The following is a 15,127-nucleotide window of genomic DNA, read 5'->3' as shown; positions in this document are numbered from 1 at the left end:
AGCTAGAAATTGCTAAATACCATAAGAATCCTACAAGAAGGCTCCCTGAGGATTCGTCAGCCCAAGAGATTACTACTGAGTAGCATGGAAGTCTTCAAGTGGAGGTGGGATTAATGCTGGACCCTCATGGATGAGTATAGATATGTGCTAAAAAGGCCTTTTAAGCAAAGGAATAGCAATAGTAATGGTAGTTCTTTCAGCAGATTGTCTCAAGGAGAGAGGCAGTCCAGCAGAGAACTATTCTGGCATTACTCTGAATAGTCTGTCTGGGGTGAAGCGAGACTGTGACGAAGGGCACTTCAGCAGGAAAGAACAGTTCTAGCTAGATCGTGGAGAGCCAAAATGCACAACCAAGGAATATGGACTTTATTTAGCAGTTAGTGGAGAGCCAGTGTATGTTTTGGACAGAAGGGGACATCAGAGTTGTAGATGAGAAAAATTAATCCGCAAGGATGTGTTGCATAGAATGGAGTGAGGGAAAACTGAAGACAGGGATAGCCAAGGAAAGAACACCAGGTTCTCCCAAGCCAAGGCAGGGTGCTGGCCATGGAGTAAAGATGAAAGGACAGGCACCATAAAAGTGGGATCACAGGACAAGGGTTTGGAAAGGAGCAGGGGAGTTGTAGAAACCTTGGTGACTGACCAGAGGATGCTGAAGGGAAAAATATGTGAAAGAATCAAATGAAATAGGAGCTGGTTCATCTTGGCTTTTTTTTTTTTTTTTAATTCTGTCACCTATAATAAGCTATTCTAATTTACACCAGAGTTTCTCAACAGCCACAATTTCACATTTGGGGCTAGATAATTCTTTGTGGGGACTGCTGTCCTATGCATTGTAGGATGTTTAGCTGCCTCCCTAGCCCGTACCCACTGGATGCCAGTAGCCCCCCACACAGTTGTCACAACCAGAATGTCTCTAATCATTGCCAAACATCCAGTGGGGAGCAAAGTCATCCCTGGTTAAGAGCCACCAACCTCAACTGTTGACTTAGTAGTCTTACTGTGGTACTCTTGAGCCTATTGGCTTCAGAAATAATGGGTCTGTTTCATTCTTTTTAAGGTTAAGTCTTTTGAGAAGGAAAGACAAACAGAGAAACGTGTGTTGGAGTCTGATCTTGTAGACCACGTTGTGCAGAAACTGAGGACTAAAAGTCAGTGATGAGAGGACTGTCAGGTAATTTAGTGAACAAAAGCGCGGAAAACCGGTTGCAATTGCCTATTTAGAATTTCTGTACATTTATTTAGAAAGCCAATTTGATCCTTTTGGGAAATAAAGATAGGTCAGGATAATTTTTCATGAACCATTCTATCGCTTCTGAATAACTCAGCAATTAAAAGTATATAACCTCCTGTGTAAGACTAGTCATATCTTACTTTCAGTGTTTGTTCTTCATAACATGTCAGAGACTATTATCATTTTGAAAAGCCCAAGGAGCCAAATATGTCTGCCATTATCTTATTTGGTCTGTTAATCAGTGAATTTCAGTAGTGTTTTATCAGTGGTTTTGAAATATCTAACGTTCTGAGAAATAATAATGTTCTGGGAAAAGAGCTCACATACTTATCATGGGAATACAGATTGGTTCAGCTCTGGATAGGATTTTAACAAAGTTAAAAGCCTTAAAACTAAAACTTTAAAAATTGACCCACCAATTCCACTGTAGGAATTCATAATAAAAAGTATTCCGTAGGGATATATATACAAAGATGTCTATGAAGGCACTGTTTATTACAGCAGTTCTCAAATTTTTTGGTCTCAGAACCCCTTTATACCCTTAAAAATTATTTGAGGACCACAAAAGCTTTGTTTATGTGGATTTTATCTGTCAATAATTTCTGTTAGAAATTAAAATGTGAACATTTAAAAAATATTTTTAGATAATAAGAAACCCATTACATGGAACCTAAATAACATTTTTAATGGAAAATAACTATTTTCCAAAACAAAATAAATTCAGTCAGAAAGAGTGGCATTGTTCTACACTTTCGTAATCTCTAATGCTTTAGAAGAAACTATATTGTCTTACCTGTTTCTGCATTCAGTCTGTTGTGATATATCGCACGTCATGTAGTCTCTGGAAAATTCCATTACACGTTCATGAGAGGATGAAAATAAAAGGGATAATTAACATTTTAGGATTATTGTGAAAATAGTTTCGACCTCACCAACACCCTGTGAAAGGATCTCAGGGACCTCCAGTCCTCACTTACAATATCACAAGATTCATTTGTGAAATTTTCAAGTATAATATCACAGTACTCATTTTTAGAAAGTTGTTCAAATTATGGTAAATACAGTGAAACACTGTGCAGCCTTTAAAAATCATGATTCTAGTAAAGCTGAGTTAATTACAAGGATGTGTGTCCACAAATAAGATGTATGATATGATCCCATTTTTGTTTCAACCAAAATATATAGCCCATGCATAGAAAAAATGTCTGGTATAATGTACCAAATTTTTAATTATAGTTATTTCTGGTTAGTGTGATTTACAAGGGATCTTAATTTTCTTTAAGCTTTTCCATATATTTGGAACTCTTATATATATGCTCATAATCACAAAATACAGTACTCTACTTTTTTTGGCTTTACATCAGCGATTCTCAGTCAGCAGCGGTTTTGCCCTCTAGGGGACATTTGGCAATGTTTGCATGCAGACATTTTTGGTTGTTACAGTTGGAGGTACTACAAGTATCTATTAGAGACCAGGAATGCTGTTAAACATCCTGGTAGTGCACAAGACTGTACCTCCCTCACCCGCTCCCTGCAAAACAAAGATTTATCTGGCCCAAAATGTTGATAGTGCCAAGACTGAGAAATCCTGGCTTGTATTAAAAATAAAAGTTCTTGCTTTTTTCTCCTTACCCAGCCCCCGCCACTGCCCATCTGCACCTATCTTGAATATATTCACTTTCAGCCTTTTTCTAAGGGAATATAATGTTCTCGAAATCACCAGGTATTAGGATTAAGGATCCAAATCACAAGCAGAGGTGTAGAAGAGAAAACAAATTATAGAAAACAATTTATTAAGAGTGACTATTAATAATAGTATAGGCAAACATTATTAAGACACTTAAAAGGCCAGATGGAATTTGGTTTTAGCAGGAAGAGGTTTAAAATCTTTCTTCCATGTGAATGATTATTTCCCTCTTTTCCCAAGATAGAGTGCTATTGTGTCTCTCAAAGGCTATAAATTAATTCAGTCTTTGAAAGAACATCCATTCACAGCTTTTGAAAGAATCTCATTTACTAAGTGTTCTCCTGTGGGTGATCACCAGGGTTGCTGCCATAATGAAGGTGGGGCACTGCTAATGTTTCCTTGTCTTGTGCGGGGAGCAGAAAGAACACCCATTATATTTCATTGAAATTAGCTTCTTATGTTGAGCCAGTATTTCAGACCCAACTGAATCAGAATGTTGTCCTTAGAATGTTAATTTGAAAAGACATCCTTTTAAATTTTTGTTTGCTCTTAACCAAAAGCATAATTAAGTGCAAATTTTTGTTTTTTTCTCCACTAAGAAGTATTTATTAAATACTTTGAATAGAAAAAAAGCCTCCAAGTATATAGCTCACTATAAATTACCTGTGTTGCTTTTGTCTTCTTGACTGTTTATTCTAATTGTTTTTGTTTGCTTGTTTTTAGAGAAGCTTCCGATAATCTTGCAGTACAAAATCTGAAGGGGTCATTTTCTAATGCTTCAGGTATAATTACTAATTGTAATCTAAACTTAATAATGCTTGTGTGTGTGTGTTTGCTCTAAGCACTTAGGACTATGGCTAACTCACTACATCAGAAATACACTTTTAAAGTAACAAATATATGATTAATTATACCAAATGGAACTTACCCCTATGCTTTGAAACCCAAATCCTAGAAAATGATAAAACCACTGGGAGTTTGGTGACTCTTTTTGATCCTAATATATCTCTGTCTACTGTCTTATTTTTACAAGTAGTTTAATCCTCCTTCAATTCAGTTTATTGTATAGATCAAATGTGGATAAATTTTCCCCACACAGAAGACTGAAGAAAAGGATTTTGAAATGCCTTGCAGAAAGACACTATATATACCTTTGTTTTCATGACAGCCAAGAGGGGACGGTGGTGATAGTTACACCTTTAGTCTCACCACCTCCGTCATCCCGACTGAAAAAGAATGTCCCACTGGAGTCCATGAGAAGACGTTTGGCTTTTAACAGAAGTGGGTCTTTTGGGGTTCATTTCTGTTAGCACTGACTTACTTCCACCATCAGATTTTAAATACTTGAGGAACTTTAATTAGAGCTTGGGAGGCATTAAGTTTTTCTTCTTGGGTTCATGAGGTTTGACCCATGTTGCCTCCCTATGCCTTTGTCGGCTGCCACGTGAGGAGAGAAGGCTGGTGATCTTGACAGAAGCATCAAAACCATTGGGGTGGGGTTCTGGGCTCCTGGTCAAGTGCAGAGATAGGAAACAAGGCCCAGACATAATCCATAGGATCACCCCTGAGGGGATTCTCATCATCTCTGCCATCTCTGTGGTGTGTTGTACAAAGTAGGGCCAGATAAGGCCATAATTTTTAAAACTCTTCGTTTCAGGTTTGTTTGAAGTCCATGGAGCAACAGTTGTTCCCATTGTGAGTGTGATGGCCCCAGAGAAGCTGTCCGCCAGCACTAGGAGGCGGTATGAAACTCAGGTACATGGTCCGTTTCCTGGGCTCTCTAATGTGAGCTGCAAAGGAGGAAGAAAATGAGAAAGGAAAAGAAAGTTTCCTGGAAATGCTTTTCTTCCCTCTTCCCAAACTTGGTGGTTGGAGAAAATTTCACCAACACAAAGGACTTCTGGGGCCAGGATCCTGTGCCATTTGTCCTCCAATGGCATCAGTGTACACTGGGCACTAGAAGCAGCCATTGTCACAATTACTGGATCTAAACAAAAACTTCCTTATCTGGGTCTAATAGCAAATGGGGTTTGTTTTTGTTGTAAACAACAGAGCAGAAGAGATCTGTCTACAAAACTTGAGGCAGGTTTCTCACTGCTGCTTACATGTTTTTGGTATCTGCTGTGTGCCTGATTCTGTGCTAAGTGCCAGGTGAGACAGAAAAGATATGGCATGGCCCTAGTCCTTGAAGAGTTTATAACCTTAGAAGCACACGCATTATATAGCTGGAGAACAATAGAAGGAACTAAGTAATAAGATGCTGAATTAAATAAACTGAATGCGTGTTAGAGTATGCTGCAGCCATAGGGGAGAGACAGATCAATGTTGGCAAGGATGATCAAGAAAGGCTTTGTGGAGGTGATCCCTGAAGGAGGGACAGTAGGACGGGCAGTACAGACAAGGCTAATGAGCACAGTCAGGACACTTGTGTCACTTAGGAACCGGTGAGGGTTAGAGAGCGTCATTATTCAGAAATGGAATTAGATTGAAATACAAAAGGTCAAGTTGCCTCATTTTGTAAGCTTTCCTGGCTATTTCTCAGGATATTGGGTGGAAACTCATTTTTCCTATCTTTCTACCATATTTCAGTTCTATGTTCTCATTGCTGTCACCTTCCCCCTTTTCTAAGTTTAGCTTAATGCTGAAATCTTTTACATGCATTTTTTTGTACATGTATTTTAACTGAAGTATAGTCAGTTTATAATGTGTGTCCATTTCTGGTGTACAGCATAATGCTTCAGTCTTACATGAACATATATATATTCGTTTTCATATTCTTTTTCACCATTTTAAGTTACTATAAGATACTGAATATAGTTCCCTGTCCTATACAGTATAATATTGTTGTTTATTACATATGAATATCTGCAAATCTTGAACTCCCAATTTCTCTCTTCCTACCCCCTTACCCTCCTGGTAACCATCTACATGCATTTTTTTTTTAATAGTACTGAGCTTTTATTAGGTGTCATTTCAAAATTATAAAGAAATAAGCAACTGGGTGGATTATTAAACAAATGATCGAGATAGGCTATAAAATCTCATTTCCTTAGAGATCATGATAGACTAGACACTCATCTTTCCAAGGTGGATTAAGAGCAAGTCCTTAGGTAATATTTGGGATCCCTCCTAGGCTTTGGTTTGCCACCCATGACTGTTTTCTGAAATGGGAAATGAACTATCGAGAAGGATGGCTCAGTTTGACAGGTTCTGAATTCTGACACGCTTTCTTCCTATTAGGTACAAACCCGACTTCAGACCTCTCTTGCCAACTTACATCAGAAAAGCAGTGAAATTGAAATTTTGGCTGTAAGTCACTTTAACATTTTGAGAATGGCTTCTGTCCGTACATAACTGTCAAAGCAGTTTCCGTAGTGGTCAGGCCTTTTTTTTTCTTCAGTGTCAGCAGCACTGAGATACAGGCCTGTTACCACTGTGGTGAATTATATAATCTAAATCTGTAAAGAACTGGGTAGAAAATAGGTTTTGTATTTGTTTCTCCCACTTTCTCTGAAAGATGGGGTTCGGAGGAGTGAAAATGAAAAGCACCGTTTTTCTAAATGTTTCTGGCCTTTGCTGGTAGCAGTGTCAAAACTTCGGGGTGTCGTGGGCTGGGAGTATTAGTTCACCAGTGCTGAGGTCTTAGCGCTGTCTGGCTTGGTAAGGCTGCTTAACAGCACAGGAGCATCCCCTTCATGTCGCTCCATCCAAAGTGACACCAGTCACAAGTCTGCCCAGGTTCCCTGACGTATGACGTATGTTTGTGTGTGTCAACAGGTGGATCTACCCAAAGAAACAATCTTACAGTTTTTATCATTAGAGGTAAGCAAGATGAACTCTTCTGCATTACGGCCTTTAACATCCCAAAGCTTTGCTGTTGATTTGCCAAAAGAAAATGGAAAGTGGCTTTATTTTCCTAGTGATAATTAAGTATTTTTCTGGCAGTTCCAGGAATTTACTAATATCATTCCTTTTATGTGACATATTATTACTAAATCAGATTTTGAAGGAATCATACTTTTCTAGTGACAATTCTTTTAAGTTTCAGATGACTTTAACACTTAGTGCTTTTACTGTGTGTCAGGCTCTGGCAGGCCTTGTTCTAAGCATTTTACAAATATTAACTCATTTAATCATAACAACCCCAAGAGATATGTACTGTTGGCCTTTTTTACAGATAAACAGAATCATTTTACGTCTTATGGAGAACAGAAGCAGAGAGGCTAAATGTCTTACTCAGAGTCACCCCAACTAGTAAGTTGCAGAGACAGGATTTGAACCTAGGCAGACTAGAGGGATCTATATTGTTAACCGCTGAGCTACGTGCTTCGAACAAACCTTTGTTCCAACTAGGGAAGCTCGTTTGCAGAACTAGAACAATACGGAAGATCTTTTTGTAAAAATTAAATGAATTTAGGTCCTATTTTATATGCTTTTTAAAAAATGGGTACATACCCTTATCAAATAGCCTAATTGAACTTAAAAATTTTTTAATGCCTTTGCTGTATGTTTAACTATAAGAATGGCCACAGATGATTTTTGCAACGTCATATCAAAGAATACTTTTGTTTCTCCAATGTTTAGTCACAGATTAAGTTAGATGACAAATGAACTTTGCCCCAGAACTAACATTTAATACATTTTCTATTCTTTTCTTTAAAGGTCATACTCCATTTATATAAAATACTGGCTGTATTCTCTGTGCTGTATAGCATATCCTCCTAGCTTATTTTATAAGCTAACTTCCCCTTCCCCCTACTGGTCATGTTGCCCTGTAAGCAAGCACATAGCACTATGCACTATCCTGGCAGCTCACTGCTTTGTGAGCCACTCAGATGCGTGTACAGCAGAGGTGGTATCTCCATTTCACACAAAGTAAACAGTTGGCATAAATAACTCATATAAAGTCCCATGAGCACATGGGGGTTGCAGCGCTGTTAACCAGGATCTGGTAAGGTAGTCTTATAAAGAAACTCGATGCTGCAAAGGAAAGAACCCCAGCAGTCTCCCCACTAGTTCTCTCCCTATCACTGATTTCTTCACTGTACTTACGGGGGGCAATGACACTGAGTTTTCATTAGTGACCCTGAAAAAGCCAGTTAATACACCCTACTACCTGTTAAGTCTTAGCTATTTTTCTTCCTAGTGGGATGGTGATGAACAGGCATTTAACACAACTGTGAAGCAGCTGCTGTCACGCCTGCCAAAGCAAAGATACCTCAAATTAGTCTGTGATGAAATTTATAACATCAAAGTAGAAAAAAAGTAAGTTATCACTTAGGCATTTCAGGTTTTAACATGGGTTAAAACTCAAGGAGGGTTTTTTGGGGGGGGGTTCTTGTTTTTGTTATCGAAGGAGGGGTTTTAAAGTGACACATATTTTGTCTTGTGGTTAGATGGTTAATAAGCTGCTATGTGAGAACTACAATTGGTAACCTGTAAATACTCCCCAGGACTGTGACTTACAGTCATGATCTTGTCAATAACAAAACACAGTGGTCCCAGCAGCAGCTATCTCAGTCATAATGGGAATCACCCAGGTAACTCCTAGCAATGTTTATATGAAAGAAAACAAGTGTGACTAATTTGCTTTGTGTCCTTTTGTCAAATGCCAGTTGTTCATGTCGTCATCCGCTTAAAAGGCAACAGCAAAACCTGTGGGGCAAGTGGTGGGCTCCTTATGTAGACCCTTATACTGTGGACCCTTGCCGGTCACAGCTTCTGTAAAACTTATGTAGTTTTTTAGTGACTAGATTTTGTTTTTGATTAAGCAAAAACCTCCTATGGTTAAGTCTTCTCAAAACAATTTATCAACCCCTTATCCTGTCTTTTTCCTTCTTTTGCAGGGTGTCTGTACTATTTCTGTATAGCTACAGAGATGACTACTACAGAATCTTATTTTAATCCTAAAGAACCATCATTACACTCTTCAGACAGGAGCTTATACTATAAAATGTTGTACATTCATTGTAATTTTAAATTAACTTTACAGTCTAAGAAGCTGTCCTACAAAGTTGAGCTTTGTAAGTTTTCCATGTGTAATATATTATACATTTGTCTTTTTGAATATAAAAAATGTTTTCATATATCTGCTGTTTTTTAATTGCAAATCTATTAGAACTAAAGGTTTTGTGGAGCTAGAACAGGAGAAATCAGCCTTGTTCCTCTCTTAGCCTTACTGAGTAAGCACATAAAAATGTCCAAAGTAAAGGGCATAAAGAAATCAAATATTGTTAACAACTTGGAATCTTTATTCTTGATTTTGTCATAAGCTTATTCTAAGTTTAGTTAAGGAAACTCATTTGGCTATGAGAACTCATTCAAATTTTCTAAGGGAACAATAATGATACAATTAGACAGCTAGTTAAGGAAAATATCCATGAAACAACAACTTTTTATAAAATTGTCAGGTTTCAATTCTAGTAACCCATGAGATAGGGCTTAGAGCCTCTTCGTAATTACATCACTCCAGAATTAGTAACTATTGCCACAAACTTTATGGGGAGGGAAAAGGAATAAAAGATGGTCAGTGCTGATAAATACAGGTTTAATGATACAGTGCTCTTCACGGGTGGCTACAGAGACTTTAAACTATAATCCAAGAATATACAACCATGCAACACAGACCACTTAGCCAGATCTAAAATAGACTGGTTTCTTACAACTACCCTGTAAACACTGCAGCCCTTCTTCCATCCAAAGATGACCCTAACCTCACGTGAAAAGTTACTGTACAGGAATCAGAAACCCAGCTTTGTGGCCAAAAGTAAAACCAAAAGAACAGCATTTAAGTGGTTAGTTGGTGAAAGCAGGAAGTCTGGGTCCCTTCACTGTGCTGCTTTGCTCTTCTTGCTCTTGCTCTTTCTGTCCCTCTTCTTCAGCCCATCCATGTTAGCTCTCAGTAGGTTTGAATAAGCCTAAAAGACAGAGCATGACCTTAGTGGGAAGAGCTGCAAACTGGTGGAGCAGCTGCCTCATTTCCATAATAGATTAGGGGAGCCAAACTCAGAAAGCCGATCTGATAAAGCATATAATTCTATGGGACACTTGTATCCTACGGGAAATGGTATAAGGAAAACACCCTCACATTATAGCAGCTTCTGCAACACTCACCCACGGTGAGTTAGTTGCATGTTTTTTACTTTTTTTTTTTTTAAGCAAAAATGGAAACCTGCAGGCAATTTCTTAAGCCATGCCATAAGTAGAGAGTATCTGAAGCATAAGACAACAAAATCCAGTTAAAAAAGACAAAATCAGTATTGAAAGTAAAACTCATAGCCTGGCAGCTTTTACTTACAAACTGCTGGTAAAACATCACAGGACAGCAGTGAACCTGAACAGCAATCTTAACCCAGTGGTAAACATGTTGACTCCTGCCCTGAGGAAAGGGACACAGGGATCACCAGAAACTCACCATCTGAAACTTATTCACTTCTTTGGAGCTCACCTGGAAAAGAAGGGAGAAAGGTCACCCATTATCCATAGAGGAATCATCTGCCTCACCCAGTAACAATTCAAAAGCCTCATGAAGCCAACATCCTAATCCTTAAAAATACTTCTTCCCAATTGCAGAGATCACAATATGCTAAAAGCTATCTTTCTACTTCACCTTCCTCTACCTGAGGAACACGCAAAGTAGCTCTGCACTTTTTTCCACATGAGAACTGTTCCAAGATAGGATAGAGGCAGAAGTAGGCTCCTTAAGAAGTGATGCTTCTCCCCTCTGTTGAAATCTTACACGTGTGGCACTGACTTTTTCCCCCTGGGCTCTGAGAGATATCAGAGGACTTGGTATTAACCTTTTATACAAGATACATTTAAGTTACTCCCTCCCCATCTTATTTTAAACCTACCTTCCATTAATTCAGACCCATTTAAGCAAAATGAATGCTACTGCAACAAGAGAAATTCTACCTCTGAAGTCTCCTTAGTTTTCTGTATTTCATGATGCCCAACTTTATTTTTAAAAGCCACATAAGCTTGCTTTACTGTAAAAGTCTTCAAGGTAACTAATATAGGGAGACTTAATCAACTAATTATGGTCTATCATATCTTATCATCTGATTAGAGGGCAGTCCATTTCTACCCCAGCAGCATAAAGGAGTATTCATTTGGAATCCAAGGAGTCTCTTGCTTTCATATTCAACCTCCACCTTGAAAGGAACACTAGGACTCTTGACTAAATTACATGCTCTCAAATACAAAGTTTAACATAATACATGTTTGGTACATGAATCACAAAGACAGAATAATCATCTTAAAAGTAAAAGCATCATCTGGTACCAGGAAACTGTTCACTGAAAGCCCAGCACAGTAAGGGAATAAGGAATCAAATACACCAACTGCTCCTGACGGTGCTACTAAGAGTAAGGACCAACATGCTAATTTTATTTCTAACAGGTGTTTGACTTTTACCCTTCATTTTAATTTTGCTCTTGAGTTTTCTACTAACATAATAAAAGAAGACCCTGATCCCAAAACAGCTGGGGAGGTAGACACTAGGCTTTATTTAAACAAAACAAAAACACCTGGTTCAGATATACCCCGTCCTCAGTTAAGTTCAAGTCTTTAAACTCCAAAACTGTAGTTTTAGGAATCCAACTCACCACGGTGCTGATCTTCTTCTTCCCATCAGTAGCTCTTAACAGACACTTGTTGTCTGAGGGCTCAAAGCCCTCCACGGAACCTTTCCTTGGAATGGGTTTAGTCCGACCATCATCTGCATGAAAAATACATCTTGGTGAACATGACCACAGTCGTTGTTAGCAGGTAGACAAAAAGTTAATCAGTAGGGAAGGGATACACAGGATACCTAATCCACCTTCACTGATCCAGTTCTGTGAACTACATCATTTGCTATCACCGACGGCTTGGCCACACCTTGGAAAACTACTTGCTTTTCTACTTCCACGATGGGAACACTGTACTATCAAAGCAGCTTAAATCTCACTAATCATAGCGAGGTTTGGGATCCTTGACAAAAAGAAGGGCCCTAACATGCTTGGGGCCTCTGGAACCTGAATAGGTCTAAGTGATTCAGTGCTGGGGGCCGCAACAGCCAGTCCCTAATACTTCGGTCCCTCAGCCCTGAACGTGCCCAGTACAAGATGGAGGGAGGCAGGGGAAGGCTGAGGGAGGCAGGGGAAGGCTGGGCTGCGCGGCAGACTCTGCCTGTGGCTCCCAGTCACGGGGCACCCGCGCGGCCTCCCAGCTCCCTTCCGGCGTCCACAGCTGCTTACACTTCTTCAAGGTGATGAACACGCTGCCCGACAACCGGCATTTCTGAAACAGCCTGGTCAGCTCCGTCAGGAACTGAAATACAACAAGCCCGGCCCCATTAGGCAACCCAAATCCCCGTCCCGCCTCGTCACGTCCCAGTCCCTCCCGCAGGAGACAGGTCCCGAGCTAAGCCCTGAACTACATCAGTCCCCGGGCCGGCCAGCTCTAGCGTTACCTGCTCACTCTCCAGCAGCACCATCCCGGCGCTGCTGGCTCCGCTCCGTCAGCATAAGGCCCAAGCGTTTGGAGCCGGAAGTTTCACCCCGGTTGGGCGGGACTTCCGCTATTAAGTTTCACCTCTCTTCCACCCAATCGCTGCTTCCGCCCTCTCCCCGCCCCATCCGCCCCGCGCCTGCGCTCTAAGACGCCCCCTGTCCCTGGAGAGCTATGACGCGTAGCGCCCTTGGGCTGCCCGGGATTTCATTAAGAAGAGGTCCTCTCCCCCAGGCAGTGGGAGGGAGTGAGACCGGGAAGAATGTGATAGAAATCTACGGTTGTGTATATTCGGCTGTATGCTGGCCACATTACCTAACAGTTTGGCGCTTCAATTTCCTCAACCTGTAATAATAATAGTATCCACTTCACAGTGTGGTTGTGAAGGGTGAACGAATTTGTGTTAAACACCTACAACTTGACACGAGGTATCATACCGCAGATCACTGCCTGTTCATCAACATTTTAAAAGCACAAACAAGGTTTCTAAATGGAAATTTTAAATGGTTTAGCATTGTTTATGATTTTTCTCTAATTTACTGGTCAGACCTCTTATTTCAGAAAGGTAAATAGATGTTAACATTGTTGCTTCCTTTAATCTTGCGGTTTTCTCTTTATTTTTGGATTTTTAATCAGTATTCTGATAAACTGCTGCTGAATTCTGATAAAATGACTAGCACAATTTTGAATAAGGTTATACAAAGGTATATATGTTCCACTGGGTTAAATTTTTCATAAAACTTTAAATTACTGAATTTCTTTTCAGTTGCATATGGTCTTTTGATTGCACATTGTACAAGGATAGTTTTAGTTAAATATATTATGTTGTACACCAGAAATTGACCCAACATTGTAAACTGACTATACTTCAATAAAAAAAATAAAATAAACGTGATAAATGAAACAAAAAATAAATAAACACCTACAACAGCGCTTGGCCCATAGAGGATGCTCAATAAGCATTAGCTTTTGTGGCTTTCATTATGATTGTCATCATAATACATTTCGGTGGTCTGCTGAACTCTCCCTGTTCTTTGACTCCCTCTGGCAGCAAAGGCTGACCCCAGCTCTAGCACAAGGGCCTGGAGCTGGGAATTAGTTTCACCTCTGGGTTCAGTCAGGAGCCCTGGGGTCTAGGCCTGGCTCTGCCAGTAGTCACCTTGAACCTTAGCCCTCGGTAGAGTCAAGCATGAAATTGTGTAACGAGCTTTCACTGAGGGCCTCTTAGCCTGTGCCAGGACTGTTGTAGGCGCTGGGGGTACAGCAGGATACAAGATAAGTTCCTGATTTCCTGAATCTTGGGTGAAAGGAGTAGGGAGGAAATAAACAAGAAAGTGTAGCTTCAGATAATGAGTGCTATGAAGACAACTAAACAGGATACAAATGAGAGTGACAAGAGGACTACTTTAGGAGGGGGTCAGGGAAATCTCTCCCAGGAGGAGAACTCTGAGCTGAAAGCTAAAGGGACCAGCCTTTCAAAGATCTGGGGACAGAGTGTTTCAGACACAGGGAATGGCTAGAACAAAGGCCCCAAAGGGGAAGCAAGTTGCCCTGTGTCCACAAAGCTGCTGGGTAGGGGTGGAGGGTGGGATAAGAGGGGAGAGGTTGTGCAGAAGGAGGGGTGAAGGAGTATGGAGAGCTCGGAGAGGTGGCTGGTTGACCCACTGATATAGGGCCTATAAATTTGGATTTTGTTCCAAATACAAAGAAAAGCTACTTGTTAAGGAAGTTTTGAAAAGAACAGTGACAATCTAATTTACATTTTTAAAAGATCCCCCTGTCTGTGGTGTGAAGGCACTGCAGAGACAAAGCAAGAAGCAGGGGGACCAATTAGAGGGTTGTCTTAGCTTCCATGTTGCTGCTGAACAAATTGGCACAAACTTAGTGGCTTAAAACAACATGAGTCTATCCTTTACAGGTCTGGAGGTCGGAAGTCTAAAATCAATGTGTCTGCAGGGTTGCATTCCATCTGGAAGCTTCAAGGGAAAATCTGTTTCCTTGCCTGTCTAGAAACCACCTGCATTCCTTGGATCGTGGCCCCTTCCTCACATCATTACCACCTCTTGCTTCTGTTGTCACATCTCCAACTACTGACTTTGATCCTCCTGCCTCCCTCTTATAAGGACCTTGTGGTTATGCTGCGCCCTCCTAGATAATCTCCCCGACTCAAGATCCTTAATGTAATCACGCCTGCAAAGTCCTTTAAACATGTGACATATTCACAGGTTTCAGGCAGGACATAGATATCTTAGGGAAGGGTTGAGGGCTACCATAGAGGTTATTGCAAAAGTCCAGGTGCTAGCAGCATTTGCAATCAGATTAGTGTATACTTTGAAGGTAGAGTCAACACGACTCATACTCAATTGGATGTGAACATAGAGAAAAAGAGAAATCAGGAAAGACTCATAGGCTTTTTTTTAAAATTGAAGTATAGTTGATTTACAGAGTTTTGGGTGTACAGCAAAGTGACTCAATTATACATATATATATTCTTTGCCAGATTCTTTTCTGTTATAGGTTATTACAAGATGCTGAATATAGTTCCCTGTGCTATACAGTAGGTCCTTGTTGTTTATTTTATATATAGTAGTGTGTATCTGTTGATCCCAAATTCCCAATTTATCCTTCTCCCCACCCCAACCATTTCTTCTTTGGTAACTGTAAGTTTGTTTATGTCTGTGAGTCTATTTCTGTTTTGTAAATGATTCAAAGAT

The 15,127-nt window shown here is 40.0% G+C and overlaps 2 protein-coding genes and 1 long non-coding RNA gene across 3 annotated transcripts in view; 1 reads left to right on the top strand and 2 right to left on the bottom strand.

Annotated features, from left to right (window-relative positions):
- LOC116664155 overlaps positions 1-4,580 on the bottom strand; it is a 40,932-nt gene extending 36,352 nt beyond the window's left edge. Inside the window, exons 1-2 of the long non-coding RNA XR_004320513.1 lie at positions 4,073-4,580; positions 2,028-2,075 (exon numbers count right to left, since the gene is read on the bottom strand). This is a non-coding gene — a long non-coding RNA (uncharacterized LOC116664155). The remainder of the gene's footprint in view (positions 1-2,027; positions 2,076-4,072) is intronic.
- EIF2AK4 (eukaryotic translation initiation factor 2 alpha kinase 4) overlaps positions 1-9,009 on the top strand; it is a 79,929-nt gene extending 70,920 nt beyond the window's left edge. Inside the window, 8 exon segments of the mRNA XM_032481519.1 lie at positions 1,061-1,147; positions 1,149-1,174; positions 3,645-3,703; positions 4,579-4,676; positions 6,162-6,230; positions 6,699-6,743; positions 8,068-8,186; positions 8,768-9,009. Of these exon segments, the coding sequence (XP_032337410.1) occupies positions 1,061-1,147; positions 1,149-1,174; positions 3,645-3,703; positions 4,579-4,676; positions 6,162-6,230; positions 6,699-6,743; positions 8,068-8,186; positions 8,768-8,825 (561 nt within the window). The 3' untranslated portion in view covers positions 8,826-9,009.
- Positions 9,010-9,149: 140 nt separating this feature from the next.
- Positions 9,150-12,510, bottom strand: SRP14 (signal recognition particle 14). Its single transcript, XM_006176603.3, has 5 exons — positions 12,376-12,510; positions 12,161-12,233; positions 11,528-11,640; positions 10,336-10,368; positions 9,150-9,838 (listed from the first exon to the last, which is right to left on the bottom strand). Exons 1-5 carry the CDS (start codon positions 12,397-12,399, stop codon positions 9,749-9,751), a joined length of 333 nt encoding a protein of 110 aa, XP_006176665.1. The 5' UTR covers positions 12,400-12,510; the 3' UTR covers positions 9,150-9,748.
- Positions 12,511-15,127: the final 2,617 nt, after the last annotated feature.

The sequence above is a fragment of the Camelus ferus genome, chromosome 6 (assembly GCF_009834535.1).
Source record: "Camelus ferus isolate YT-003-E chromosome 6, BCGSAC_Cfer_1.0, whole genome shotgun sequence".
In the NCBI taxonomy this organism is placed as follows: domain Eukaryota; kingdom Metazoa; phylum Chordata; class Mammalia; order Artiodactyla; family Camelidae; genus Camelus; species Camelus ferus.
The sequence above is the reverse complement of the archived record's forward strand: the minus strand, read 5'-3'. Positions and strand labels throughout refer to the sequence as shown.

Coding starts and splice junctions, on each gene's coding strand:
- SRP14 (XM_006176603.3), bottom strand. CDS start 12,399: ATGGTGCTGCTGGAGAGTGAGCAG. Junction 12,234..12,375: donor TGCTGCTGGAGAGTGAGCAG/GTAACGCTAGAG, acceptor GTTGTATTTCAG/TTCCTGACGGAGCTGACCAG. Junction 9,839..10,335: donor AAGTGAATAAGTTTCAGATG/GTGAGTTTCTGG, acceptor TCTGTCTTTTAG/GCTTATTCAAACCTACTGAG.